The 26,260-nt window shown below is 39.1% G+C and overlaps 1 protein-coding gene across 2 annotated transcripts in view; it reads left to right on the plus strand.

Moving 5' to 3' along the window:
- Positions 1-3,547: 3,547 nt before the first annotated feature.
- The window catches only part of col11a2 (collagen, type XI, alpha 2), a 55,986-nt gene continuing 33,273 nt past the window's right edge, over positions 3,548-26,260 (plus strand). For both annotated transcript variants that reach the window (XM_027163614.2, XM_027163615.2), the window contains exons 1-6: positions 3,548-3,747; positions 3,823-3,943; positions 9,085-9,243; positions 11,355-11,565; positions 12,062-12,224; positions 14,838-14,957. In XM_027163614.2, the coding sequence (XP_027019415.1) occupies positions 3,844-3,943; positions 9,085-9,243; positions 11,355-11,565; positions 12,062-12,224; positions 14,838-14,957 (753 nt within the window). In that variant the 5' untranslated portion in view covers positions 3,548-3,747; positions 3,823-3,843. The remainder of the gene's footprint in view (positions 3,748-3,822; positions 3,944-9,084; positions 9,244-11,354; positions 11,566-12,061; positions 12,225-14,837; positions 14,958-26,260) is intronic.

The raw sequence follows: 26,260 nt of genomic DNA on the forward strand, positions 1-26,260 counted from the left end.
CACTTCTGTACCTGTACAATCTGTCGCACCTTATAGTATTTTATATATAATATATTTACATATATTTACACATATACGTATATAAGTACATATTGCATATAATGTGCTACTGTAAGGATGCCCAATAGTACACTGTGTGTACTGACTATATGTATGAGAATATTGCACATGTTCACTTGTTGATTTCACTATATGTTTGTTACTTGTACATATTGTACACACATATTGTACTGTCTATACTGTATGTATGAACATACTGCACATTTCACTTGTTGATTTCATTATGTTTGTTAATTGTACATATTGACATTATCTATATCTTTATCTGTATAACTGTTTTGCAATTTCTGGAGTTTGCTCCTAAAAAAATTACTCACCAAGGCACATGTGCTGTGGTGATGTGACAATAAAAGTGACTTGACTTGACTTACACAGTAAATGGAAATCTCAGTCAAAGCATTTCTAACCTTTTTGCATTTTTTTGCTCTGCTTTGCAGATTCACCAAACTGTTAAACTTCTACAGTTAGGAAATTAACTGGTCCCAACTTCTTGTATTTCCTCTGTTTGAGTCACCTGACCACAGGCCAAGAGTCAGCAGCTGCTCTTGGGTTCGAGGTCCTTATTGTCTAGCATTACTCCTCTCAGCTCGGTGTCCATGTTGAGGCATCAGAATCTTCACCTCAGTTTTGCACCTCCAGGGTTGCTTTCTTTCAGGGTCCAGAGTCCAAAGACACGCAGTGGCTTAAATTGCCTGTAGTTTATGAATGAGCGTGTATGCATGGGCGTAAATTTCATTTAAGAGTAGGGGGGGACAATAAATATAAAATTTCTCATGAGCAATTTTTGAAGGGGGACACAAATAATAGTTAAATTGTACTTATAAATGTCCCCACAGTGAAAAACTTTGCTTTTATCATTATTATTGTAGTCATTTTATCTAGTCTATGACACTGCAAGGCAAGTTTATTTATACTGTAGCACATTTCATACACAATGGTAATTCAAAGTGCTTTACATAAAGAAAGTAAAACTATCATAAAAAAATAATCACAACAATAAAAACAAGTTTAAAAAAGGTTTAAAATTTTATATAAAATTAATTAAGACACTTAAAAAGAAATTGATTATACAAAAAATACAGTGAGGTCAGTTCGGACGTAGCACAGTGCTCATTTGTAAATGCACAGCTAAACAATATGCTAATTGTGGCCGTTAATGTTAAGTTAACATTATGCCAAGTCGTCCCAAATAAAACAATGTATGGGAAACGGCTTTGGCGTGTTAGTTACAGTGCACTGTGTAACAAGCAAGTAAACAAGCTAATTTTAACTAGATAAGTAATATTTTAATCTCTAATATAGCAGATTCATGGAAAAAACATCCGTAATCAGCATTTTTGCCACAACTAAATTATGAATGAGTCTGCATCAACTACATTAAAGAGAGTCGCTTTATTTAAGGTGAATAAAATCCCCTACTTAATGGAGTTTAATATTAATTGAGCCGCAGCCACACACCTGACTCGTGTGTGCAGAGTAGATGAGATGTACTGGGAAAGCAGGCAGTGGGTCAAACCACTGTGAGGAAGGGGAGGGGGAACTGTTTCTAAATGCATTTTTTGCGGGTTTTTTTCTACTTAGATAATTATTTAGGTATACATACATATATTTTTCATAACAGAGAGTGCGATATTTTTTTAAATAAATTTTTTGGGGGGGGGGGGGACAATGCTCGGAGGGGGGGGGGGGCATGTCCCCCCGTCCCCCCCGGGATTTACGCCCATGTGTGTATGTATATAAATATATATCACAACACCCTGCTGTGAAGCAGAGTTAAAAGCACTGTTGTATGGGGTCAGAATTGTTTCGTTATTCTGAATAAATACACTATGATCCACAAATAAATATAAAGAGTTTCACAAATATTTTTACAAATTTCACAAAAAGAAATGAAATTCACAAATAAATAAAATGGGATTTGCAAATAAAAAAATATTTACAAATTGTATTTATTCGCGAATTGCATCCTGCTCATTTGTGAATCGCGTTCTGTGCATTTGAAACATTTCTAACGTATAGACGTGCACAAGAATCCACAAATAGGTGGACTCCGCCCACCGTCTACTCCAGCCAATCGGACAACGGTCTCGTGGCGCTGACCAATCGTGGCACGGTCTACCTCAAACCAATCACGTTCTGATTTACTCGCACTATCACAGTGTAATATGTACTGCAAAATACGATAAAAAAACAAATAAAAAATATTTGTCGCAGATTCCAGCCCAATCTGGTAACCCTGTATGGATTGTAGCCAGCACTAAGGGTTAGTTCAATTCTGCTTTCTTTGGAAACGATTTCAGCATCATCAATGGGTCAGGGGTAGTGTGAAGAGCGAGTAAATCAGAACGTGATTGGCTGGAGTAGACGGTGGGCGGAGTCCACCTATTTGTGGATTCTTGTGCACGTCTTGACGTTAGAAATGTTTCAAATCCACAAAAGCACAGAACGCAATCCACAAATGCGTGCAGTGATTCACAAATGCACAGAACGCGATTCACAAATGAGCAGGATGCAATTCGCGAATAAATACAATTTGTAAATATTTTTTTATTTGCTAATCCCATTTTATTTATTTGTGAATTTCATTTCTTTTTGTGAAATTTGTAAAAATATTTGTGAAACTCTTTATATTTATTTGTGGATCATAGTGTATTTATTCAGAATAACGAAACAATTCTGACCCCATACTGTTGTGGTGTCATTGTGCTTGCGAAACGATGCAGTGGCAGAATGTTGCGACTAGATACTTAGCAACCAGACAAAAGGCGGCAAGCTGTTATTTAAAAACTGCTGTTTTTATCCAATCATGGTTGATGACAGCTCAAATGTGCAAATAAATACGTACACCCAGGGTTTAGGAATGTAGTGTGAAACTCCAGCTCATGATGAACAAGTAATCCTGGGTATTTTGGGTATTTATTAGTGAGTACAGTGTAAAACATGGGGAAAAATGACCCAGGATTTCGTTTAGATGGAGTTTATAGTGACCCAAATATTTCCACTGTGGAAACATCTAATGTGTTAGGGTTTTTTGAGACATTACTAACATGTAGTGCAGGACATGTGACTTTGGGATTATTCTTTATTATTATTATAATAATAATAATAATAATAATAATAATAATAATAATAATAATAATAATAATAATAGATTTGTTCACCTTCATGTTCACATGTAAGGACACATGAGGGTTAATGGTTTGGGGATAATATTCACCTCTCAGTGTGTGAGATAAGGAAATGTACAATTTCGCGTCAATCAGATTAGTGCAAGGAAATAATAAGGCTGTTAAACGGGGAAGCTTTGGAACAGACTGTACACAATAGTGCGTCTGTTCTGGAGCTAGTCTCTAGCCTGTGATTAGTGTGGTTACGCGTGTACCTTCCCTCTCTCCCTCCCTCCCTCCCTCCCTTCATCCCTCCATCCCTCCCACCATTTCTCCACCAACTTTCTCTCTCTCATTCCCTCTCTCTCTCTCCCCATCTCTCACTTACACATCCTTCCTTGCATTTCGGGGAGTAAAAGTAAGAAGTGGAAGAGAGTCTGGGAGAGAGAAAGTGTGAATCCAAAAATCTCTCTCTCTCTTTCTCTCTGCTCTCTCTATCACTCCTCCCGACTCAATGGGTCCTTAGCGTCATCTTTATTAGCTTTAATTACTAAGTTTTATGTAAAAGTTGAAAAAAAAGGTGGGTGAATGATAAAATCCGATATTTTATACAGCGCACAGAACGCGGCGTTTAAAAGCTCTTTCTGCCTTGTAGCATCACCAAAGCTTGGAAACTATGGATATTCGGATGAAACGAAGACCGTGGATCCCAGACCCTTTATCCCACCTGCTAAGTGCTGTGTTCGTCCTGTGCCTAATTCTCCAGGCACAAGCAGGTAAGGTGTATTTTGTTGGACAGATTCTTACGTATGAACATCTGCATCATTTGTTCATCAAGAAGCGCTCAGCATCTGTCTTTGCGCGTGCGTTTGTTTCTTTTTTCTAATGTTGTCATATGGTGATTATGGAAGACTCTTGCATGGCATTTTTAAAATCGTGTCTATACGAATAAAACATTAAACTGTGTAAAGATCACATGCCTACGTGTGAGATAAAACGCCTGGGTGCATGCGGATATTCCAGGAGGTGACAGAGGCTTGGACGGTGCTGGCTGGCTGCAGGTTAATGATGCTGGCTGTACAGGTTGATTTCAGTGACTAACACAATGAACTAGACAAAATGGAACAGCTTAAACTTCTTAACTACAACATAATTGGATTAAATCGAGCTTTTAGTCACCAGTCCTCAACTTTTCAGCCTCCAATTTGTATAAAATCAGACCAGGCCTAAGTGTAATCTGTCTGATCTCAGCTTGGTTAATTGTGATTAGATTAAAAAATTTAATATTTTCTCTAGAATTGTTTTTAACTACAGGTTTTTTCCTCCAAAGACAACATAAATAATAGAAGTCCTCCACCAGTGCTGGAGCTATATATATATATATATATACATATATATAATATAATTGCAATATAATTTATACATTGTCATTGTCTACATTTATACTATGTCTAGATTATAGAGTGATAATTAATGTTACTTTATGGAAAAAAACCCCCCAACAACCTGTTTTCCGTGCACAGGTTAATTGATTACCTTGAAATGTAATAGGAAAATAAATGTGTATTACTCTTTTTAACGTTGATGATCTCATTTGTGCTAAAAAAAAAAGAGAAAATTGAAATCAAAGCAATTTAAAAAAAATAAAAATTCCCCAGATGACAAAATGGTGCGTTTGCTGCTTCAAAGTGGCTTTAATGAATGGGTTATTATGAGAAGTGAGTGAAAGAGTTAGTGTCTCCTGTGTGTGTGTGTGTGTGTGTGTGTGTGTGTGTGTGTGTGTGTGTGTGTGTGTGTGTGTGTGTGTGTGTGTGTGTGTGCTTTGTTCACTTAAGTTTATGTAACCACAAACTCAGGGGAAAGCACATTTTTTACACCCGTAAAAAGCCAGAGTTTAATAGTAAGATGAATGCTTTACTGTGTGTGCCATGTGTGACTGGGTCACTGTTAGAAAGCTCTACAGACCTCAGACCTCAGACCTCTGCTCACACCTAGGCAGATTTTGGAGTAAAGGAATGCTCTGAAATTACAGTCACAGGTTTCTGCTATTTAAAAAAGAAGAGCTGTGTGCAGTGTTAAGCTGAGTTTAAGGGTATATTAGGATTAGGACATCAGGTCAATTAAATCGAACAGCATTTATTTTCTGCCTTTTATGGCTGTGGATGTGTTTGATAGCAATGACCTAATACATGTGACATCATATAAAGGGGTGTGGCCAGTGTCCTCCTTATATCAGGTCAAAAAAAAAATAATCATGATTTAGGAAAAAATAGATGACATGTTTATGATGGATGAATATATTTACTGTAACAGCTTAAATAAGTGTAGAGTTCAAATGTTTAGAAATTAATCATTTCCAAGATGCAGCAGGTTAAGACTTAAATTCTAATAAATGTAGAAAAGACATAACGATGGATTTGATGTGTGTTTAACTGTGTTTTTAATAACACTGGAAACGGCGAAGAGGGAAATGTGGCACGTCACACAGAGATTTTATAAACATACATAATAAAATCTCAAAATATTAGATTTATATTTACAATATATTCATACGTCATATTATCTGCCAGTGTTTGGAAATGAAGCTCCGGTCTATTATACGTAGCTTCTGAATCAATTCTGAATTTATTTACATTAATTATCTAGTTAACATTAGTGAAGATTTCTTTTGAAATTTAAGAATCTGAAACACAATTCGACATAAACAAAAAATGATTGCAAATTACTGTGACAGGAAGTGGGCAGCACTTGTCTTGCTCAATGTAACATGCACTTTAATACCTTTACATATCTCTTTCAGGCCATTTGAACCAAATCCAGATACATGGCAGTGTTTTACAATAAAGTGTTAACACTAAGAATCATGTTTTTAAATCATACTGATGCAATGATTCAGTAAACTCACAGGTGTCACATGTGCACATGACAACTTTTGTACTGTAGGAATGTAGAATAATCAGTTCTCAAATGCGTATGACATTGTTTACTGCACTTCAATTAGACTGTTTACTGAAGACCTCCTCCACACATCTCACACCTCCTCACATCTCAAACCTCCTCACACCTCCTCACAGATCTCACACCCTCACACATCTCATACTTCCTACCATCTCACACCTCCACACATCTCACACCTCATCACATCTCACACCTCCTCACACTTCCTCACATCTCACAACTCCTCACACCTCCTCACATCTCACACCTTCTCACACCTCATATAGGTCTACCATACAAATCTATCATTTCCCCATTTTGGGTTCTGTCAGGAAAGGTTAGAGTGGTTAGTGATTTTGTGCTTGAGCAGTACTGTATGTCCTACAAAGGGCTGCTGGTAAATACATGAGTCTGAAACTGGGTCCCAACACCAGCACCCTTTATACTTTATCTTGTAGTCTGCTAGACAACCATCTAATTTGTCTTGTCTGGTATAATAGCTCTGGAACACCACCAGGGGGAGATCCATAATAGCTTCACCCTCACATCCATCCATGTTCTGTTCTGCTTATACTACACAGAGTTGCAGGAGAACAGGGCCCCTATTCATGAAGTGTCTTAGTGTAAAGAGGTTAAATTTTTTAGAAATGTGGGAATTTCCCCTTAAAATCAAAGAGAAGATATTAGTAAAGATAAAAGTTATTCCTAAAGCATCTTAACCTTTAAAAGGTCAAAAAGTGTTCGCAGTAGTGAGGAGGACTTGAGAAACGTGAGGAGAAAATGATACAGATTGGATCGTGTAGGGATTATTTTAGTGACCAATTACATTAAAGATAACATCGCACACACACACACACACACACACACACACACACACACACACACACACACACACACACACACACACACACACACTCTCTCTCTCTCTCTCACACACACACACACACACACACACACACACACACACACACACACACACACACACACACACACACACACACACACACACACACACACACACACACACACACACACACACACACACACACACACACACACACACACACACACACACACACACACACACACACACACACACACACACACACACACACACACACACACACACATATACATATTTATATCACATTAAAAGCGCATTGTGAGTTCATTGTTGATTAAATTGTGCTGTACTGTTTTTTAAATTAAATCTGTGTAATATGGCCTTTGTGTGCATTATGCAAATGTGTCATTTTGTAAATATTGATCTAATATTTCTACTAGCTAAGATTTCTTCTACATTGGCACTTTGACCCTTTAATATATTCCTTCTGATTTTTTAAAAATAAATTAAAAAAGTGAATTAAATAAATCTATTGTATTGATGAGAAACTACATTAATTGAGCACTTATTTAGTCATTAATACTAAATTCAAACCGATGTGAGATCTTCGACACATCACAGTACATTTCCATTAAAGGAACATACGTTTTGTTTAACATTTATTTTAATGTTTTTAGTGCACTAGAAGGATTTTGTGATTGAGAGCGAGACAGAACACCGATCAGTGGCTTGAATACTGACCAAGGGAGCTGAAAGTCTGGAGAATCTAGTAGAGCAGTTTGATGTAAAAAAAGTGTGTGTTCAGGGAACAGTTAGTAAACGTCTATTATACGACGTGAAAAACCCTGTGATTTGTAAATCACTGGCATCATGCTGAAGGCTTGTGTATTCTAGTTTGAACTCATCCCCACATGGGAGATACATGATGATTAGATCAGTGTAAAGGATTACACCACGTGTAGCTTGTGCTTTTACAGAATAGTCATGAAGCTCTAGGGTGAAATTACTGAAGTGTACTGTAGGCAGAGTTTAATTATTGTTTAGCTGAAGGACATTATGATGTATAGTGGGCTCAGTGGTTAGGAGGTGCTCACACTGTGCATTTCCTGTTGATTGGTTTATCCTCAGATGTAGGATTCTGCTGTTGAGTGGATTTTTAAAACATTGCTGATGTGATTTGTAATAACCAGCTGATGAGTTTGAATCCTTATGCTCTCAAATTACTGACATTGACACATTAAAAACCATGTGTTTTTTAATATTTGAAATATAACCGTGGCTTAGTGGTTAGCACCTTTGCCTCACACTTGCATGGTTGGGGGTTCGATTCCCACTTCCACCTTGTGTGTGTGAAGTTTGCATGTTCTCCCTGTGCTTCAGGGGTTTCCTCCAGGTACTCCGGTTTATTTCCCTGGTCCAAAGACATGCATGGTAGGTTGATTGGCATCTCTGGAAAATTGTCCGTAGTGTGTGATTGTGTGAATGAATGAGAGTGTGTTCTCCCCGTGACCCAAGAAGTTCAGATAAGCGGTAGAAAATGAATGAATGATTGAATGAAATATAACCATGTTCTTATTGTGTTTAAGTTTTAAATACATAACATTAGTAGATCCTGTTTCCTGTAGGTTATCTCAATAAAATTCTTTCTGTTGCTCTCGGTTTCATCTTCACTCCAGATATTTTGGGTCGTACATGGACACAGGTATAATAATTAAATCCTGAATTGATTAGAATCATTTTGGCCTGAAAGTCATTTTAGTTTCATATCTATGTTAAATATGATTGAATTTTCACAGTGTTATCTCTCAGATGACATTGATCATGAGGAAATGAATATTTGAGACATGATTCCTACAGTAAGTGTATCATGTAAACATAGCTTCCTTACTCTTCCAGAGGTTTCCTCAGTTGGTCTGGTTCAGTTTCCTTGCTGCAGATGAATGAATTCCCTCTGTCACAACTCTATACACAGTTCTGGCACAATTAAAGAATCAAAACTTTATTCTAATGGTAGACGTGTAATGAACGACCTTTGAAACATCTACGTTCCCCAAAGTATCTTCTGATGAACTTCTTTTAATGTAATCAGTTACTGCTGTGAATTTTAACTCATACTTTGCACCTCTGTATTTGTAGATCCAGTTGATGTTTTGCGGGTTCTCCAGCTTCCTTCACTCCCTGAAGGTGTCCAGAAGGTTCCAGGCTTTTGTGTCTCTCAGCACGCTGGTACTGATCATGCGTACCGCATCAGTAAGAAGGCCCAAATCTCTGCTCCAACCAAGCAACTCTTCCCAGGTACCAACTTATTAACACCAGAGCAAATATTATTCACCAACAGACATATATATATATATATATATATAAATATATATATATATATATATATATATATAATTTATATATACATTTGTGGCCTTGAAGACAACTGATTTTTAGTAGGTAGGTGACATTTTTATCGTCCATTCAACAACTGTTAATCTTCAGAAAGTCCTGATTCTGTACTCAACACGATACAATTTTACAACTTTTGCAAAAAGTTGTTATTTAGCAGATGTTTGACCTCAGAGAATAATTTTTTCATCTAGTGGTTAAAAATGACAACCACATCTGAAGCCCACAGGAGCAGGACTCCAAGACCTCAAGACGGTTGCCAGATTGAAATGCTAAGATCGAATTGAAAAAATGATCTAAATTAAATCTGTTAGGATCACTGTTTAATTAAAAGTATATGCACCTCCTCCTGCATTGTTTCCATCACATCCATTACGAAGAGATGAATCAAATCAATCACGTATGTGTGCAGTCTCTGAGGATCAACACTGGAAGTGGAATGGGTGGTACTGAGGAGATAATTGTGACACTGTCATAGGGTGCTTATGTTACCACAAGAAGTTTCTGCCCTGCTAGATCTGCCCCAGTCAGCTGTAAGTGCTATTAGTCTGAAATGGGAGCACAGAGCAGGGCCGCCTGAGTGCTGAAGCATGAAGTGCATAAAAACCTGCAATACTCTGTTACATCATTCACTACTACACCCATCACCCACACCCAGCTCTGGAAGTAACATTGGCACACAAACTGGGCATCAGGAGCTTCATGATAGGGGTTTGGTGTCTGTTGCAAATAAGCCGAAGATCACTTTTCGCAATGCTGGGCATGAGCTGGAGTGATGTATGAAGACACTATGAAGAAGGTGTGTTAATGTTGTAGTGAAGATCTCGAGTGTCCTGCACAGAGCCCTGACTCTGACTCAACCCCACTGAACACTGACTCAACCCCACTGAACACTGACTCAACCCCAGACCGCCTCACTCTTACACCATCGGTGTCTGATCTCACTAATGATCTTGTAGCTGAATGAACACAAATCCTCACAGCTACAATCCAACATCTCTCCAATCCAACAACAGGGAAAGCCTTCACAGAAGTGTGGAACAACAAGTAACGAGTAGCCGGGTGTCCATATACTTTTGGCTAGACTGTGTCTAGAAACATGCTGAGAAGAAGCTGCTAGAGTGAACGCTGGCTGATGGTGTTGCTGATTCTCACCTGCTATGAATTATGAGGTTACTCTATAAATCCATGCCTCAAGACTTATGACTTATTATGGTTCAAACTGTACAATTGTGAATTAATTATATTTAATGTGATTCTGCAGCACCAAACTTTACAGTCACACGACTCCTACAGCGTCTTTCAAAAGTTTACACACCCGTGTTAAGAATACACGCTTTTTGTGATGTAAGATGAATAAATTCTTTGTGGAGTGATCAGTGATCAATACACGCCAGATGTTCCTGTTGTATGTCCCAGATGTTGCTGTAGGTCCCTCAGAAGCCTCTGTGATAAGTTTTTACGTATCATTTCGTAAGTTTTGGAGGGACGTCTTGTTCTAGGTGTTGATGATGAACTTCATGGCGTTGCATCTACAGATTTCAAAGTGCTTTTGTACAGGATCTATCTGTCCACAGTGAGATCCCTTTCTTTTTAAGCTCAAGGCTTCAGCATTCAGAAGTATCCCAGAAGATGTGAAGAAACACTCACAGCAAAAGTTAATCAAAACCACTTTACTGATGAGAAACGGCTGCTAATTAGTCGTTAAATGAGTGTTTTCCAGAGTGTTCTCAGAAACACTCCGACCAGCATAATTATTTTTATTAAATATTTATTTGGCCTATGTGTGTGTGTGTGTGTGTGTGTGTGTGTGTGTGTGTGTGTGGGAGGGGCATGCATGTTGCTGATAATATACTCAGATTGATTAATTGTTAAGAAATTTAGGGTTATGGGTATTTATTAAATGACTTTTTATTCCTGCTTCATAACTCAAAATCTTCTCTTCCACTCCTTCCTTCATCACTTCTTCATACATTTATTTGGTATTTCTTTAAATCTTTTTCTTTTTCCACAAGGTCGTTTCCCAGAGAACTTCTCCATTATGACCACAGTGAAGGCCAAGGCTGGCCTTCAAGCCTTCCTATTGTCCATTTACAGTGAACAGGGCGTGCAGCAGCTGGGACTGGAGCTGGGACGCTCCCCCATTTTCCTGTATGAGGACCAGAGCCGCATGCCTCCTCCAGACAAATACCCATCATTCAAAGGCATCAACCTGGCTGATGGCAAGTCAGTAACCAAACCACTCAGAAAGCAATCACAATTTACATATATTTATCTGTAGGGCTGCAGCTAACTATTATTTGGCTAATCAAAAGCAGTAAGGAGAATAATGATGGTGTTTTCTGTGTAGCTTTGATCTAATTTCTCAATTACTTACAAGCTAATTGATTCAAATTGCTTCAATAATTGTTGCCCAACATTGCATGATGCATAAACTATATGGCACGAGAAAACATTCAGCTCACAGAATCAGTCATTTAGCGGAGTTAACAATATAGCTAGAAAGCTGGGCATAAACTAATGACTACAACTCATGAATACACACGTTATGTCATGAAGCAAACAGTGAAGTGTGATAAGAGCTCAGAAATTTTTAGAAGATATTTAATTAATGTCCTTATTGTCTTTTAACTTTAAGCAAAGCAAAATGTAAAAATGTTTGAAGGCATCTTAGCTTGACACTGTCCCCTCATCTCCTCTTTCTCTTCCATCAATCCCGTAGGTGGCACCGCATTGCTATCTCTGTACAGAAGAAAAATGTTACGCTTCTCATTGACTGCCAGAAGCAGATAACAAAACCCCTTCCAAGAAGTAACAAACCAGTGGTGGACAACAAAGGCATCACTATCTTTGGTACTCGTCTGTTGGATAATGAAGTCTTCCAGGTCAGTTGGAATTGCTTGTGCATTGAAGTTAAACATCTTTGTTGATTCACAACACCATGCTTGCCAAACATCAGCATATCTATCTGCTAATTTCATAAGTTACCAGACATGAAGATGGACTCTTGAGATGAATAAAGAAAACAAAATTTGCACTAGGCTGTCAAGTATTTCTTTTGGAGAATCTGCTCAGTGCAGCTGGCTGAGGTTTGGGCTGTCACCTCATAGCTTATGTGACTGGGAGTTTGTGTTACTGCCAGTGCTTTCTTCCTGTGTCTGCAAGGTTTCCTCTGGAATATCTAGTGTGTGTATGCAGTAGTAGGGAAGTAGCCCTCTGCTGGATATGTGGAGGTGTCACAACATGAGCTTCTGTTAGATATAAATACAATATACAGTCATGGCCAAAGCTTTGAGAATAACACCTAAAATTAATTTTCACAAAGTCTGCTGCCTCAGTTTTTATAATTGCAATTTACATTTACTCCAGAATGTTATGAAGTGTAATTGGATGAATTGCAATTATTTGCAAAATCCCTTTGCCATGAAAATAACACAGGTTAGAGTGTTGACCAGGACAAGGCTGGACTTCACACTGTCATGCTGATTAAGTTAGAATAACAGACTGGAAGCTTTAAAAAGTGGGTGGTGCTTGAAATGTTCTTCCTCTGGTAACCATAGTAACCTGCAAGGAAACACGTGCAGTCATCATTGCTTTGCAGAAAATGGGATTCACAGGCAAGGATATTGCTGCTAATTAGATTGTACCTAAATCAACCATTTATCAGGTCAAGAACTCAGGGCACCCAAAAAAGTCCAGTAAGTGCCAGAACCGTCTCCTAAAGTTGGTTCAGCTGTGGGATCGGGGCACCACCAATGCAGAGATTACTCAGGAAGGGCAGCAGGCAGGTAAGAGGTGAAGACTTTTGCAAACTTTTGCGGTAGTGAAGCATGGTGCGACAGCATGGTGTTGTGGTAGTGCTTTGTTGCAGGACGACTGGTGAACTTCACAAGGCTAATGACATCATGAGGAAGGAAAATTATGTGGACATGTTGAAGCAAAATCTTAAGACATCAGCCAGGAAGTTAAAGTTTGGTTGTAAAATTAGTCTTTTAAATCTACAGTAATCCCAAACATACCTCCAAGGACAACTATAACTCAGCTACACCAGTTCTGCCTGGAGGAATGGGCCAAAATTCCAGAAATGTGTACTGAGAAGTTTGGAGAAGGCAGCCAAAATGTTTCACCCAAGTTACACAATTTAAAGGCAATGCTAGCAAATATTTACCAAGTGTATGTAAACTTCTGCCCCACTGAGGATGTGATAAAATTACTCAAATCTGAAATCAATCATTCTCTCTTCTATTATTCACTCTTAAAATAGTGACACAAACTGACCTAAGACAGGGAATGCTTTCTGAGGAAATCAAATTCAAATTCAAATTTCATTTGTCACATTCGCAATCATACACAGTACGACATGTAATGAAATGCATTTTTATGACTATCCCTGATATAAAAATAGGCCGGAATATCTGAAAAATAGAGTTTAAAGATATTTGGAGTATGATGGTGTATGAAAACATCTGACTTCATCTATGTTAATCAGCTGAGTAAAGCGTTGAAGCCAAATTGTGTTCAAGGTGAATTTTGAGACAATCCTATGAAAACCATAGGACCAGTTGAAACTCGTGTATTGTACCATGTGATCAGAATGAGAACAGTGTTGTGTAAAGTACTAGAAAGCAATACTTGAGTAAAAGTACAAGTATCGTACTAGAAAAAGACTTTGGTAGAAGTGAAAGTTACCTTTTAGAATATTACTTACGTAAAAGTCAAAGTATCTGATATATACTGTACTTATGTATCAAAAGTAATTTTCTGACATTTAATGTACTTAAGTATTTGAAGTAAAAGTTTCAGTGATTTTCGGTAGGCATAAGAGGCACTTCATCTGGTAGGAACAATCTTTCATTCCAATGTACAGAAAAATTTCTTGCAAATACGGTCACGGGTGCATTACGTTATCTTCTTCACCCTGTTCACCGCTATCGTCGGGTCGTTGTGTTTTTTTAATGTGCGTGTTCACTTCTCCTGAGTTCAATACGGTATTTCCGTCAAACGCGCATGTGAGTGGGATGAAAATACCTCAAAGTTTCCGAGTAGGAGCAAAATCGTTTGAGTGAACAATTTGTGTCAAGTTCGCTCTCAAAATGGCAGGGGAAAAAAGCATGTGTGCCCATGTGTATGATGTGGCTCTTTGTGGAAACACAGTAAAAAATGTGGCTCTTGTCTCTGACTGGTTGGCCACCCCTGGTCTACGATAATGGGAGGGGTCCTCCAGCAGGTGCTTCCATGGCATTTTCTGTTGTGCGTCCTCCTGCTTTGGCAACATTACGCTGAAATAGAGTGTGCGGAGCTGCGTAATGCAATTTAGGAGCAGTGAACCCACAACCTCTAACCATTAGGCCACGACTCCCCCAACTGATGGACTGAGAATTAAACTTATGCCTACATTATTAGTGTCTGGTTTCCACAGTACAGTGCTAGTGTCCTAATGTTTCTGGAGGCTTTTACAACAGATCCTTCATCTTTCAATGGGTTCTGCTTCTCCACAGGGTGACATCCAGCAGCTGCTGTTTGCTTCCAACCCTCAAGCGGCTTACGACTTCTGTGAGCATTACAGTCCCAAGTGTGATTCTCGTCCCGGGATTCAGGCACAGGATCCCAACACTTTTGTGAGTATCATTCTCACAAACACTACTGTTCTTTACAGACCTGTGTACTAGTCATGTACATCCCTGCTTATATTAACAGTCATCTTTATTGCACACTTTGCAAATGATAACAAACTTCAGGGCATAATCTCAATCCTATACGTAGCAAAAATAACATGAAAGTAATATTTAAAACGATGTTTCAGACCTGGCAACCTATTTAAAACTCAAAACACCTGAGAAGGATAAAGCAGAATTTTGCTGTCAAATATAATGAGATATAAATAAAAGAGAAAACAAATCGAATCTAGTTGGACTTACTGCTGCTCCTCACTCGAGAAGCTCATAATTGTGTAGAACTGTAACACGCCACTGCTTCAAACTCCAACTGTGTAGCTTCTGAATAGTGTTTAAGTCCACATTTACTGTACTGTACTGTATCTGTATGTATAACTCATTTACCAAAACCAATCAGTATTGTAACCCTATTGTTTACAATGGCAACATGAGGTTCAGATGCCACTGGGGTTCAGACTCCTGCTGACCACCAGTTTTATTAAGAACCTCTGGCTCAAAAGTTTCAAAAGTTTAAAATCAATCTTCAAAATTTCAAAAGTTTAGAATTTAATCATCAAATCTTAGTGAGTGGAGCGAGAATCTCTGTCATGTCATGATGAGAAGACAGCATGTCATGTCGTGATGAATTCCATACAGTAGAATAAACTGTTATTTAGTACATAAGTAGTAAAGACACTTACACTGAGGTGATGAGGAATATTTTATTTTATTTTCCATCCATCCATTCATTTTCTACCGCTTATCCGGTAGCTGTGTTTCTTTGCTTGTGTAATATATGTAGATTTTATTTTATTTTATTTTTAAGATTCTCTTAGATAGGCTGAGTTATTACAGTTTACTGACGTTTATAAATGTTTTCAATACAAAAGACCACACACTGAAATATTAAAATTGTAAATTAGGGCGACATGTGGATTATGTACATTTTTTAAAATGTTTAAATCAACTACTTAAAATGAAATTCTTAAAATTGGAAATGCAAAACAAATTAAAAAGTAAAAAAAGTAATCTTTATGCATAAAAATTATACATATAATAATTATACAATAAAAGAGGAGAAAGAGCCAATTAAAAAAAAAGACACTGGTTGCACCACATGATATTTTACCATTCAAATTGAACAGGCACAAAACTAACCAAGTCTGTTATAAATCTGAAAAGAACATAGATTTACTGATTTATTTTTCATTATTTTCTGGAGGTGATACCAGATGACAACTATACAATATATAACAAATTTAAAGCAGTAGATAAAAGTGATAATCTTTATTAATCTTTTCCTGCTGCTACTTTCTCTTCAAACAGCTTTTGTTCGTGTGCTGTGTTTCTTTGCTTGTGTAATATATGTAGATAGAGATTAGAGGCTTGGGTATATCTATGCAGTCTACAGCACTATATAAAGATAACAATCTCATCCTTAAAGCAGGTGCTCTGGACAGCACAGCTAAGGGGAAAAGAGAAAGTGGATGCTATATATTGCTTTGCCCAAAATTAATTTGCAAGTGTGCACATAAAAATGTAAAAAAAATTGTTTAATTATAATACATATTTGCTGGCCACATTAATAGGAACACCTGTACTTCAGCTCATTCATGCACTTATCTAATCAGCTAATCATGTGGCAGAACTACAGTGCATAACATCGTACAGATACAGTCCAAGCGCTTCAGTTCATATCAAACATCAGAAGGTGGAAAATATATTATCTCTGTGTCTTTTGGTGCCAGGCAGGTGGGTTCGAGTATACATAATTCATGATAAATTCATAATTCATGGTGTTCATAATAAAGTGGCCAATCATTGTAATGCCATTCTACTGAAGCAAATTGTAGTGACTCACTGGTGTCTTTAATGATTTATATCATTATGTTTTTCTCAGGTCATTTTACTGTATGATCTTTTTCTCTAATAGTTTAGCTAATATCTAATATACAGTATATTTCCATTTGCCTTCATTTATTATTGTAGTTAGAAGCATTGTGTTCACTGGAAGGTTTATTAAATATTTGCTTCACAGTGAGTGACCTTGTAACTTGCTGAAGCTATCAGTATCCTGATCTGTGCTAACACTCGTTTTTGGTTCTCAGCTATCAATCTATACTCAATAAGTGTATTGTCTTCATTTACAGCGTTACATCTCATGCTCATATTGAGTACAGCAACAGTGACTGTAGTGACACTTTGAATTGTTAAAATCTGAATCCGTGTGTTATTTGTTGCTTCCATCTTTTTACTTACGCTCAGTATGTTATCAACTCTCTCTCTCTCTCTCTCTCTCTCTCTCTCTCTCTCTCTCTCTCTCTCCCCCTCTCTCTCTCTCTCTCTCTCTCTCTCTGCACAGTGTGCCAGTTAAGCATCATTTATTTATTTGTTCATTTATTTATTTATTGATCAGAACTGAAGTATTGATATATTTGACCCTTATTCTCAGTATCCATGCAATCCACAAGCTTCCTGTTTGCACTATTAGAGAATATCAGTAGTTCTGATCCTTAACCTGATTATTGTTACTTTACAAACATATTAAATATGAACTTCCATTCATTTCTTTTTTATTTTTTGCATAAAAATAGAATGTTGTGTTTAAATATTTTCTGCAGCAGACTTTGACACAATCAATATACGAGCAGTCTTAATGTCATTATGTTATCAAACACCAACCCTTCTTTTTTTTCTCTCCTCCTGCCCTTCCCCAATACTTTCAATCCCCCTTTTCTCTGTTTGTATCTTTTAAATTCACTACCTCAACGAACCATAATATGTTAATAATCCAAAACCAAAACAACAACAACCCCAAACCATAAACTGTAGGGCAGCAAAATAACCAAATCCACATCTTCCACTAAGCCAGCCAAATCTTATAAAACAATACTTAGCTCAGCTAAATCAGCTGCTTCAGCCAAGCAAATGAAAATAGCCTCAACCAAATCTACCAAGCCTGCCAAGACCAGACCTACATCTGGGAGAGTTTCACATCCAGACATTAAGTCAACTGTGAAAGAATCTGAAAATACAAAGCAAAGTGGTAAAGTGAAAGTAAATGAAATCAACAATGGCAAGTATAGAGGAAAAAATACTGCCAGCGCTGCTGCTGCTAAAGGCTACAGCAGTGGTAGAATAAACAGCAGTGGTAAGGTCAGTACTATTGGAAAGGCAGCTGTTAATATGAACGTTGTTCCTAAAGCCAGCAGCAGTAACAGAAAGGCATCAGCTGTGAAACAAACAAATGCTGCCACTAAATCCAGTAATATCAACAGTCAAAAATCAACTAAGAAAACTGGCACTGTGCATGAAACTTTGGCCAGTAGGTACGGAGTACAAAAAGGTTTCAGGCCACAGAGTTTAGCCAAACCTCCATTTACCAAAACCCCACCAAGGAATACAAACTCTCCAGCTCACACACTTTCTCCAGTCCTTTTCACCATCCCAGAGAAATCCGTCACTAGCATCAAATCAAATCAATCCCCGCCCTTCAACAAGGCTGCAGTCAGTGGCATGACCATCTCCACAGAAAAACACAGGAAGAAACCAACCAATGGTTATCAACAGGTACATGTTGGCTGTCCAGAGCTTTATTTCCAACCTCATAGTTCAAGCATTTAAAACCTCCGCCCGGCAGTCGAATCCCATAGTCAGAGTGTTGGCCTGGAATGACACTTTCCAAACAAAGTGTTTTCCCCAATATGATATTTTAGTAACACTCTGACTCTGGTATTTGAAGAATAAATCTTTAAGTATTTACACACATACTGTGCCATTCCTGATTTTGTAGAAGGCTAAAGCAGGTTGGTATGTGTCTACAAGATCAGAAATACAGTATGCCTCTTTATCCTGAGTATTAGCCCATGCGCAGTTCCACTCTTCATAAAACAGTCCACTGTAGCATGACATATAGGTTATAGTATGCATGTGTTTTCAGTAGAGACCCATCATTTCTAAAGAAGTTTGCCTGATCTATCTATCTATCTATCTATCTATCTATCTATCTATCTATCTATCTATCTATCTATCTATCTATCTATCTATCTATCTATCTATCTATCTATCTATCTATCTATCTATCTATCTATCTAGCCTTCCCCTTGTCTCATTGACTATTTGTCCAAGACACAATTGTGTTCACTTCTGTCTCCTGCATATCAACTCTGCCGGTGTATGCCCTCAGACCCAGTCCTGCATGGTTAAAATGAACAGTAGTGCATGAATAAATCATGCGAGCAATGGGCTGCCGATACTCACTGATTGAATGATAATTGAACTTCATACTATGAATTCAATTTTTCAACATTTCTTTCTCCTTTTGTGTGACATTGAGCAAGTGACAATTCCTGAAATACATTCATTGTAATAGCTTTGTGTTTTATTGGCTCAAATGCAAGGGTGTGTCTAAGAACCAGGAAAACCTTTAAAAAATGCTTTAGACATTCTAGCATCCCAGTAATGAGGTTGGAATATGCTGAGCCACTGGACCCTCTTGACCGTTTCATATATCATGTGATCTCACGATCATGACAAACGATATGATAAAGCGGAATCAACTGTGACACTACTGCATGAGTCTCTATCTAGTCCTCTTTGTACTGTGTGTACACACACTCTCCTCTCACTGTCAGTCTGCACAACCTGCTAGTTCATTACAGAATAAGGATTTGTGTAAGCATGCAAACGTTTGTTAAAGGTAATGTTACAGGCCCACGCACGAAAGAGCCTGTAACACATCCACACTGTCATTATTGCTGTCTTGCTTTTTTTCTTAGACATGTGAATGTGAGTGATGCAGTTTCACAGAAGAAACGACTGCTACTGTGTTTATTTATACTGCTGATCACTACATGAAGCTCTTATCTTATGTAGCATACCTCAAACATGTGTTACTTTATACATTCCAGTCATCTTTAAAGAATATACAGTATAGTGTTTCATCACATATTCATTATTTAGCAGGTGAAAGTAGGTGCGATGTAGAAAAGACTTCATCAAGTCCTTTACCTATTTTATGTAGAAGGTATGAGTTTTGTGAATCATATCAGTCTGAAATGATTGACAGACCTTCCCCCTTTCACCAATGCATATATGTTCACATGTGCATATATTAAACATCAGTTTTTTGTACTTACTGTATTTGGATGGCAATGAAAATAGTTTAACCAATCGAGAAAAAACAGGCTCTAAATGTACTTTAATATATCTGTTATAAACCTTATTATGTTTCCCAATACCATTCCTTTACAATGTGACATTTTAGTTTCATTGAAATCAATATGTTTTATGGCTTAAACTTTTTAAAATAATTTAATTTAGAACACAGATTTAACTCACTACTCCAATCAGGATGTAGATCCTGCGAAGCCAGGCTGGCCACGCCCCCTCAGAAACTATTACTCTCACAACATAAAGGAGGAAAGTGACCAACAGGCAGACAGTGGTCTGACCGGACATGACGTATTCACAGGATAAGTTACACATGCACTTTAGTCCCTTGAACAAATGAAGAGGAGTTAATACTGAAACTACACACATTGATATTCACACATTAAATTATTTACCTTGGGAAAGTTTCACTTATTCAGAGATGGGTTAAGCACATGAGCATGTTTAGGGGTAGGTGCTAGCTGAAAACTATTCACCAATCTGAACAATTTTTTTAGCTTTTCTAGTAAGCAGCATTATGGCTTCATACCCAGAAAGAGCACTACTGATGCAATTTCTGCTCTGAGAATTTTAATGAAGTACAGAGATTGTCAGAAGTTTACTATTATAAACTGTTGTAGAAAGGACATTATTTACATTTACACTATTTACTGTAGAGTGTCACCCAAATGACGATGAGGTTCCCTTATGAGCCTGGTTCCTCTCAAGGTTTCTTTCTCTCATCATCTCAGGGAGTTTTTCCTTGCCGCAGTCGCCTCCGGCTTGCTCGTTAGGGCTAGGGATAGATATATAGTATCTTCAATTAATTTTAAACTTTAAATGTATATATTCATTTATTTATTTTTATGTATAATAATATATATAATATATTATAATATTATTCATTCATTCATTCATTCATTCATTCATTCATTCATTCATTCATTCATTCATTTTCTACTGCTTATCCGAACTTCTGGGGTCACGGGGAACCTGTGCCTATCTCAGGCATCTATTATAATATTATATATATAATATTATATATATTTTTTTCTTCTTCTTCTTCTTCTTCTTCTTCTTCTTCTTCTTCTTCTTCTTCTTATAATATATTTATTTATTTTTCTCTCTCTTCTGTTTCCATACTTCTGTAAAGCTGCTTTGAGACAATGGAAAATTGTTAAAAGCACAAGACAACTAAATTGATTTGAATTGAATTGAATAGAAGGAGTTGCACTGCATCTTCTATGGATTTAGTGAAAGCATATGACAGGTTGCAGAGAGAGGAACTATGGCACTGTATGAGGATGTCAGGAGTGGTGGAGAAGTACGTCAGAGGAGTTCAGGATATGTATGAGAGGAGTATTACAGCAGTCAGAGTTGCTGTAGGTCAGACAGAGGAGTTCAAGTTGGAAGTTGGGATACATCAAGGATATGTTGATGGACAGTTTGACAGAGTTTGTGGATGACATTTAGATCTGTAGTGAGAGTAGAGAGCAGGTGGAGGAACACCTGGAAAGGTGGAGGTCTGCTCTGGAAAGAAGAGGAATGAAAGTCAGTCATTGTAACACAGAATACATGTGTATGAATGAGAGGGAGGGAAGTAGAACACTGAGGTTACAGGGAGCTGAGGTCTCGGATTTGGGGTCAAATATTCAGTGTGACAGAGGTGTGGAAAAGAGGTGAAGAGGTAAGTGCAGGTTGGTTGAAGTGGTTGGAGAAAAGTGTCAGGGGTGTTGTGCAACAGAAGAGTGTCAGGAGTGTTGTGTGTGACAGAAGAGTGTCAGAAGAGTTGTGTGTGACAGAAGAGTGTCAGGAGTGTTGTGTGTGACAGAAGAGTGTTGTGTGTGTGACAGAAGAGTGTCAGGAGTGTTGTTTGTGTGACAGAAGAGTGTCAGGAGTGTTGTGTGTGACAGAAGAGTGTCAGGAGTGTTGTGTGTGTGTGTGACAGAAGAGTGTCAGGAGTGTTGTTTGTCTGACAGAAGAGTGTCAGGAGGGTTGTTTGTGTGACAGAAGAGTGTCAGGAGTGTTGTGTGTGTGACAGAAGAGTGTCAGGAGTGTTGTGTGTGACAGAAGAGTGTCAAGAGTGTTGTGTGTGTGACAGAAGAGTGTCAGGAGTGTTGTGTGTGACAGAAGAGTGTCAGGAGTGTTGTGTGTGTGACAGAAGAGTGTCAGGAGTGTTGTTTGTGTGACAGAAGAGTGTCAGGAGTGTTGTGTGTGACAGAAGAGTGTCATGAGAGTTGTGTGTGACAGATGTTTCAAGAGTGTTGTGTGTGATGAAGAGTGTCAGTAGTGTTGTGTGTGTGTGTGACAGGATAGTGTCAGGAGTGTTGTGTGTGTGACAGAAGAGTGTCAAGAGTGTTGTTTTGTGTGTGACAGGATAGTGTCAGGAGTGTTGTGTGTGTGACAGGATAGTGTCAGGAGTGTTGTGTGTGTGACAGAAGAGTGTCAGGAGTGTTGTTTGTGTGACAGAAGAGTGTCAGGAGTGTTGTGTGTGACAGTAGAGTGTCAGGAGTGTTGTGTGTGACAGAAGAGTGTTGTGTGTGTGACAGAAGAGTGTCAGGAGTGTTGTTTGTGTGACAGAAGAGTGTCAGGAGTGTTGTGTGTGACAGTAGAGTGTCAGGAGTGTTGTGTGTGACAGAAGAGTGTTGTGTGTGTGACAGAAGAGTGTCAGGAGTGTTGTTTGTGTGACAGAAGAGTGTCAGGAGTGTTGTGTGTGACAGAAGAGTGTCAGGAGTGTTGTGTGTGTGTGTGTGACAGAAGAGTGTCAGGAGTGTTGTTTGTCTGACAGAAGAGTGTCAGGAGTGTTGTTTGTGTGACAGAAGAGTGTCAGGAGGGTTGTTTGTGTGACAGAAGAGTGTCAGGAGTGTTGTGTGTGACGAAGAGTGTCAGTAGTGTTGTGTGTGTGACAGAAGAGTGTCAGGAGTGTTGTGTGTGACAGAAGAGTGTCAGGAGTGTTGTTTGTGTGACAGAAGAGTGTCAGGAGTGTTGTGTGTGACGAAGAGTGTCAGTAGTGTTGTGTGTGTGACAGGATAGTGTCAGGAGTGTTGTGTGTGACAGAAGAGTGTCAGGAGTGTTGTGTGTGTGTGACAGGATAGTGTCAGGAGTGTTGTGTGTGACAGAAGAGTGTCAGGAGTGTTGTTTGTGTGACAGAAGAGTGTCAGGAGTGTTGTGTGTGTGACAGAAGAGTGTCAGGAGTGTTGTTTGTCTGACAGAAGAGTGTCAGGAGGGTTGTTTGTGTGACAGAAGAGTGTCAGGAGTGTTGTGTGTGACGAAGAGTGTCAGTAGTGTTGTGTGTGTGTGACAGGATAGTGTCAGGAGTGTTGTGTGTGACAGAAGAGTGTCAGGAGTGTTGTTTGTGTGACAGAAGAGTGTCAGGAGTGTTGTGTGTGACAGAAGAGTGTCAAGAGTGTTGTGTGTGACAGAAGAGTGTCATGAGAGTTGTGTGTGACAGATGTTTCAAGAGTGTTGTGTGTGATGAAGAGTGTCAGTAGTGTTGTGTGTGTGTGTGACAGGATAGTGTCAGGAGTGTTGTGTGTGTGACAGAAGAGTGTCAAGAGTGTTGTTTTGTGTGTGACAGGATAGTGTCAGGAGTGTTGTGTGTGTGACAGGATAGTGTCAGGAGTGTTGTGTGTGTGACAGAAGAGTGTCAGGAGTGTTGTTTGTGTGACAGAAGAGTGTCAGGAGTGTTGTGTGTGACAGTAGAGTGTCAGGAGTGTTGTGTGTGACAGAAGAGTGTTGTGTGTGTGACAGAAGAGTGTCAGGAGTGTTGTTTGTGTGACAGAAGAGTGTCAGGAGTGTTGTGTGTGACAGTAGAGTGTCAGGAGTGTTGTGTGTGACAGAAGAGTGTTGTGTGTGTGACAGAAGAGTGTCAGGAGTGTTGTTTGTGTGACAGAAGAGTGTCAGGAGTGTTGTGTGTGACAGAAGAGTGTCAGGAGTGTTGTGTGTGTGTGTGTGACAGAAGAGTGTCAGGAGTGTTGTGTGTGTGACAGAAGAGTGTCAGGAGTGTTGTGTGTGACAGAAGAGTGTCAAGAGTGTTGTTTGTGTGACAGAAGAGTGTCAGGAGTGTTGTGTGTGTGACAGAAGAGTGTCAGGAGTGTTGTGTGTGACAGAAGAGTGTCAAGAGTGTTGTGTGTGTGACAGAAGAGTGTCAGGAGTGTTGTGTGTGACAGAAGAGTGTCAGGAGTGTTGTGTGTGACAGAAGAGTGTCAGGAGTGTTGTGTGTGTGACAGAAGAGTGTCAGGAGTGTTGTGTGTGTGTGTGACAGAAGAGTGTCAGGAGTGTTGTTTGTCTGACAGAAGAGTGTCAGGAGTGTTGTTTGTGTGACAGAAGAGTGTCAGGAGTGTTGTTTGTGTGACAGAAGAGTGTCAGGAGTGTTGTGTGTGTGTGTGACAGAAGAGTGTCAGGAGTGTTGTTTGTCTGACAGAAGAGTGTCAGGAGTGTTGTTTGTGTGACAGAAGAGTGTCAGGAGTGTTGTGTGTGACAGAAGAGTGTCAGGAGTGTTGTTTGTGTGACAGAAGAGTGTCAGGAGTGTTGTGTGTGTGACAGAAGAGTGTCAGGAGTGTTGTGTGTGACAGAAGAGTGTCAAGAGTGTTGTGTGTGTGACAGAAGAGTGTCAGGAGTGTTGTGTGTGACAGAAGAGTGTCAGGAGTGTTGTTTGTGTGACAGGATAGTGTCAGGAGTGTTGTGTGTGACAGAAGAGTGTCAAGAGTGTTGTGTGTGTGACAGAAGAGTGTCAGGAGTGTTGTGTGTGACAGAAGAGTGTCAGGAGTGTTGTGTGTGTGACAGAAGAGTGTCAGGAGTGTTGTGTGTGACAGAAGAGTGTCAAGAGTGTTGTGTGTGTGACAGAAGAGTGTCAGGAGTGTTGTGTGTGACAGAAGAGTGTCAGGAGTGTTGTTTGTGTGACAGAAGAGTGTCAAGAGTGTTGTGTGTGACAGAAGAGTGTCAGGAGTGTTGTTTGTGTGACAGAAGAGTGTCAAGAGTGTTGTGTGTGTGACAGAAGAGTGTCAGGAGTGTTGTGTGTGACAGAAGAGTGTCAGGAGTGTTGTTTGTGTGACAGGATAGTGTCAGGAGTGTTGTGTGTGACAGAAGAGTGTCAAGAGTGTTGTGTGTGTGACAGAAGAGTGTCAGGAGTGTTGTGTGTGACAGAAGAGTGTCAGGAGTGTTGTGTGTGTGACAGAAGAGTGTCAGGAGTGTTGTGTGTGACAGAAGAGTGTCAAGAGTGTTGTGTGTGTGACAGAAGAGTGTCAAGAGTGTTGTGTGTGACGAAGAGTGTCAGTAGTGTTGTGTGTGTGTGACAGGATAGTGTCAGGAGTGTTGTGTGTGTGACAGAAGAGTGTCAAGAGTGTTGTGTGTGACAGAAGAGTGTCAGGAGTGTTGTGTGTGACAGTAGAGTGTCAGGAGAGTTGTGTGTGACAGATGAGTTTCAAGAGTGTTGTGTGTGACGAAGAGTGTCAGTAGTGTTGTGTGTGTGTGACAGGATAGTGTCAGGAGTGTTGTGTGTGACAGAAGAGTGTCAGGAGAGTTGTGTGTTACAGACGAGTGTCAAGAGTGTTGTTTGTGTGACAGAAGAGTGTCAGGAGTGTTGTGTGTGACAGAAGAGTGTCAGGAGAGTTGTGTGTTACAGACGAGTGTCAAGAGTGTTGTGTGTGACAGAAGAGTGTCAGTAAGAAGCAAAGGAAAGGTGTAGTAAACAGTAGTAAGAGCTGCTCTGCTGTATGTGCTAGAGACTGTAGCAGTGAGGAAAAGACATGAGGCAGAGATGAAGGTAGCTGAGATGAGGATGTTGAGGTTCTCTTTAGGAGTGACGAGGATGGACAGGATTAGGAACGAGCACATCAGTGGGACAGCTCAGGTTGGCTGTTTTGGGGACAAGGACAGAGACACTACATTGAGATGGTCTGGATGTGTTCAGAGGAGGGAGATGTTTTAGATGGAGCTGCGGGTAAGAGGTCAAGAGGAAGGACAAAGAGGAGATATATGGATGTATTAAATGAGGACATGAAGGTAACTGGTGTGAGAGAAGAAGATGATGAGGATAGAATTGGGTGGAAACAGATGATTCACTGTAGTGACCCTTAACGGGAGAAGACAAAAGTAGAAGTAACTTTTCTTGTAAC

This window comes from Tachysurus fulvidraco, chromosome 7 (genome assembly GCF_022655615.1).
Source record: "Tachysurus fulvidraco isolate hzauxx_2018 chromosome 7, HZAU_PFXX_2.0, whole genome shotgun sequence".
NCBI classification, from domain to species: Eukaryota; Metazoa; Chordata; class Actinopteri; order Siluriformes; family Bagridae; genus Tachysurus; species Tachysurus fulvidraco.